The sequence below is a fragment of the Xenopus tropicalis genome, chromosome 7 (genome assembly GCF_000004195.4).
Source record: "Xenopus tropicalis strain Nigerian chromosome 7, UCB_Xtro_10.0, whole genome shotgun sequence".
Lineage (NCBI taxonomy): Eukaryota > Metazoa > Chordata > Amphibia > Anura > Pipidae > Xenopus > Xenopus tropicalis.
This window is the reverse complement of record NC_030683.2, coordinates 126,009,961-126,014,718: the sequence shown is the minus strand read 5'-3', so window position 1 is coordinate 126,014,718 and position 4,758 is coordinate 126,009,961. Positions and strand designations below refer to the sequence as shown.

Here is a 4,758-nt window from a genome sequence, read left to right as displayed (position 1 = left end):
CACTAACTATCTAATATCCTCGTACATAATTAACGTTCGGTGCATTACCTTTTGTTACATAACCTTTGGGTGTATTGACTTTTGTAAGTTTTAGCAGTGAATAATGCTGCTCCCCTATGAGGAGGGACTGGGCCCATTCTGTAATAAGGTTTTATGAGACCTGGTATTTGGTAACCTTGGTTTTCCCTGGGGCCTAATTACTTTTCATTTTCCTGGTGGTCGGCTCATAACCTGCCCTCCCTAAATACCCTTCTGAGTCCTTGTGGGTGGAAGCCTTTATATGCCCTCCCAGAACCCCTTAAAGCTCTACAGCCAAAAAGACTTTTGAGTTGTAATATTTAACCTTTAAGTTAACTTTAGGTATGTTATAGAATGGCTAATTCTAAGCAACTGGTCTTCATAATTTACTTTTTATAGTTTTTGAATTATTTGCCTTCTTCTAACTCTTTGCAGCTTTCAAATGGGGGTCACTGACCCCGGCAGCCAAAAACTATTGCTCTCAGTTTTATTGTTTTTGTTACTTTTTTATTCCTTATTTTTCTATTCAGTCCCCTCCCCTATTCATATACCAGTCTCTCATTCAAACCACTGCCTGGTTGGTAAGTTAATTTGAACCCTAGCAACCAGATAGCTGCTGAAACCCCAAACTGGAGAGCTGCTAAACAAACTGAAATAATTAACTGCAAATAATAAAAAAATAATAATTTACAATCAAGCTGGCTGCAGGAGTGCTTGTCCACTTAACAACAACTACTGGCCAATGTTTTCCCCCAAGAATATCTTTATCATAATGTTACCATTTGACACCTTTTATTTGCTTTTGCCTCAAGAACGATGCGTCTTCTGCAATATTGTCATAAAGCAAATATGATTGTGTCAATGTGTTTCTGTGCCAAACAAGCTACTCAGCGCCACATGTATAAATAGTGCCGGCGTGGGTCGTTAGTATGTAGCAGGGCACCGCCAAGCCTTCCCGTGTAAGTACGGAGCTACGTCTGATTCATTAGGGCTTATTAACCTCTCTCCTATGGGCGGCAGGGATTGGGGCTTGGGAGGAAGGATCTGGGTAAGTAGGGAAGGGAACGTACAGGTTTTATTATCCTTTATGATTAGAACGTGGTGAATCCCGGCAGTTCCAATTCTTACGACAGGCTGCCGGGTGTTTAACGAATGGCATATATGTATCCGACCAGATGAACCCGTCAGTTCCACGGAATGTTCTTGGCTGCTTTTATCAGCCGGACGTTGGTTTGTTCAATGGGGGCCTTAGAGCTCAGAGGCCGAGGGTTCAGTCTCCCATGCACATTGCAAGCCAAGTGAGCCCTGTTCGAGTTTGATATTTTCCCCATTCAAGTTTTTTTTTGCCCCTAACTTAAGTCATGGTTCGAAAACTTGAATGTAAAAATTCTCCATCTATAAGCTTGAGAGTTTCTATAGAAGTCGATGGGAACTGACCGAGGCAAAATCAAGCCAAATTTTGAATTTGAGAAATTCTGGGGTTTTTTTTTTTTTCGAGTTTGCAAACTTGAGATTTTGAGGTATTCAAGGTTTTTTTTTTTCATCATAATGAGTTTTCCTTAATTAATAAATAAGCGAGCCGTTGATATGCGAGTTCATTTGATTTAAAAAAACAAACTCAAATTCATAGAGTTGAATTTATCAATTTGGATGAATTTGTAATGGGGCAGATTTGCTAAAGGGTGCATTTTTGTCCTCACCAACCCCCCCAAATATTGCCTCAGTTTGCCAGGCATATAGTCACAATAACATCTCATCATTTCTTAAGATTGTAGGTCTGTTATTGGGGTAAAACGTTGCTGTTGTAAATGTGCTATCTAACTGGCGGCCCGCGGGCCTGGCAGGGGGGAATATGTTGTTCTGGGAGTTTGTTGGCATTTGGAAATATTTGTTAGGGGGTCCCTGGGGTGTGTAATCATATGCTGGGGGCTGCTGTGCTATCCACGGGGGAGGAGGAGTCCTATGGATTTATGGGTGTGTCTTAATGTGACTTAATGAACTTTTTTCACATACAAGCGATGGGGATATCCTTGCAGTGAACACCAAAAGTGATGAGCGAATCTGTCCCATTTCGCTTCGCCATAAAATTCGCCAAACGACAAGAAAATTCGCGAAATGCATGTCGCGTCAATTTTTTTGTCGCCCGCGTCAATTTTTTTGTCTCCCGTGTTTTGTTGCCCAATTTTGACGTGACCGCGCCCGATTTGACGCGACCGTGCCCTTTCTTGCTGGGACCGCACCCAATTTGACGCGCAGTGAAATACAAATTCCGCGTGACGAATTTTTCCAAGGCGAATTTTCACGGAAGTTTCACGAAACAATTCACCAATGCGGAAATGCGGAAATTCACTGCGAGTCCATGTCTGGCTCGTCGCTAAACACCAACCATTTGGGTTTTTCTGGGCAAATTTCACTTGGCAAAAATTTTTTAGAAAACTTAAATAATTACCAGATTTAGCAAAGTGTGAAATTCGCTCAATACGGAAAAATGTTTAAATACCTCAGTCACTTGTAAATATTCCAGTTTATTTTGTCATGTTTGATTGGGAATGAAATCATTTCAACGTGTTTTTTCTATAGACAACCACAATACGACAATAGAAAAATGCTGAGAGTGACTGTCGTGTTTCTCGTCTGCACTGTGGGTAAGTGTCAGCTCCGATCCTGGCAGATTTGTACCGTAAAAGAAAGTATTAACTGTCGTAAAAAAGCAGTTTTCCTTAAATTCCTCCCCTTTATCCCCCTCTCAGCAATCTCTATTCATGTAGTAGTTGGGAGACAGATTGTGACGAGCGGTTAGATTAGATATATTGGGGTCTTCTTGCTTCGAGAATGTATCCAAGACTTCAAAAAAATAACCGACTCTGACACAAAGCTGCACGTAGAGAGACAGATTGCTGTGAGGGGAATTTATTTTTTTCCTTGGAATGAAGTTTCTATTACTATTTCCTTTTTTGCAATTGCTCCCCTTTAGCAACAGATTCAATAGTGTAATGAGCATAACATTGTACATGATTTATTTTTTAGCCTTATTGCCTCTTTACGCCTATGGACAAGATGATGGTAAGTAAAATATCTTGACAGAAATATATCTAATAATTATATCATCTAAATATATACACATACATTCTTACATTCACATAAATAAGCCATACAATCTTTTAGAATTTTTGGTATCTGTATCCCTTTTTCTGGGATCTGTAAAAGGGCCAGTATAGTGTACCCCCAAGTTTATAATGACACAAACATAGGGCTTGCATTCAAAATGTAGTCTTTTTTTAAATAAAGTACAAATGCACATTTGTTTGGTTATTTTGCCCCTCATGCCTCTTTTGATCTTTCCCAAAAACGATACAGATCTAAATATGATCAGAACCCTCTACTTTTTGTGTCTCAGGCTTACAGATAAGGAGTTTATTATACAGAAAATGTCCATAGTAACACATCAGCTGATTAAATAACTCCCCCACCACCCCCAGTTGCTGTAAAATAACTAAATATAAACTCACAGAGGTCTTAAAATACACTATTCTGCTCTGTGGGATCCAACAAATATCTAAGCCAGTGATCCCCAACCAGTGGCTCGGGGGGAACATGTTGCTCCCCAACCCCTTGGGTGTTGCTCTCAGTGCCCCCAAACCAGGGAGTTATTTTTGAATTCCTGACTTGGGGGCAAGTTTTGTTGAATAAAAACAAGATTTCCTACCAAATAAAGCCCCTGTAAGCTGATAGGGTGCATAGAGGCCCCTAATAGCCAATCACAGCCCTTATTTGGCTCCTCCATGAACTTTTATGGTGCTTGTGTTGCTCCCCATGTCTTTTTACATTTGACTGTGGCTCTTGAATAAGAAAGGTTGGGGATCCCTGATCTAAACAGTGTCTCTTTAAGACTTTCCATCCCCTCAGACTGGGACATTGGAGAGAGGACTGTAAGCAGCCTGTGTCTGTATTGATTCAAACAGAATGAAGGCACCTTATTCCCTACCAGACATCCATGCTGATGTATATTTAAATAAAAAAAACTATATATTTTAATAAACATAATTAAGACTGTATTTTCCATGACAGATGACAGATGCCCATCCGATAAATACTGGGAAGATTGTGGCAGTGACTGTCCCTTGAATTGTGGCAACTACCAAAACCCACCCAAGATCTGTACGATGGCCTGTAGGATCGGGTGTACCTGCAAGGCACCCAAAATCTTTCTTCAGGGCAAATCTGGCGCCTGTGTTTTGCCCAGTGAATGCCCTTCTCCCTGAGGCTCCTAAATCCCATATTCAGCTCTTTATCTTGGAAATCTCTGCAATCATTACCCTGTGGGGAAGCTCTCACTAAATATAAAACGTACAAAGTCTGAAATGAAACTACTTTTATCCATTCATCTTTCCGAATGAAAAGGAAAACATGGAGCTTTTGTGTAGTCTTAATAAACTTGACGTTTGACACACACAAGTAATTTGCTGTGTTTGTGTATTTATTTATTGTGAATCCAGACCATTAAGCTCGGCTCTATCAGCGTCAAAGGGAGCATCAAAGGGAACTGGCGTAGGGGGTGGGAAGCAGGCATAATAGGAATGGAAATCCCACCAAATCCCATTATGTATTTATGCTTTTCACATTCAGACATATACGACCCAATGAAACAAAACAATATATTCTCCAATGTACATAACATATATACAATGACCAAACACTAATCTGCTCGGTGTCAGGAACGAATGTTATAAATAAGTGAGT

The 4,758-nt window shown here is 40.3% G+C and overlaps 1 protein-coding gene across 1 annotated transcript; it reads left to right on the top strand.

Annotated features, from left to right (window-relative positions):
* The first annotated feature begins 931 nt into the window (after positions 1–931).
* On the top strand, positions 932–4,477 carry rdd3 (riddle 3). The gene is made up of 4 exons (XM_031905851.1): positions 932–977; positions 2,599–2,663; positions 3,046–3,081; positions 4,087–4,477. Exons 2-4 carry the CDS (start codon positions 2,624–2,626, stop codon positions 4,278–4,280), a joined length of 270 nt encoding a protein of 89 aa, XP_031761711.1. The 5' UTR covers positions 932–977; positions 2,599–2,623; the 3' UTR covers positions 4,281–4,477.
* The last annotated feature ends 281 nt before the right edge of the window (positions 4,478–4,758 follow it).

Bases quoted from the DNA above. Each gene is read 5' to 3' on its own strand.
- rdd3 (XM_031905851.1), top strand. From the start codon at position 2,624: ATGCTGAGAGTGACTGTCGTGTTTCTCGTCTGCACTGTGG. The intron at 2,664-3,045 runs GTAAGTGTCAGC...TTTATTTTTTAG, and splicing joins GTTTCTCGTCTGCACTGTGG to CCTTATTGCCTCTTTACGCC. The intron at 3,082-4,086 runs GTAAGTAAAATA...TTTCCATGACAG, and splicing joins CGCCTATGGACAAGATGATG to ATGACAGATGCCCATCCGAT.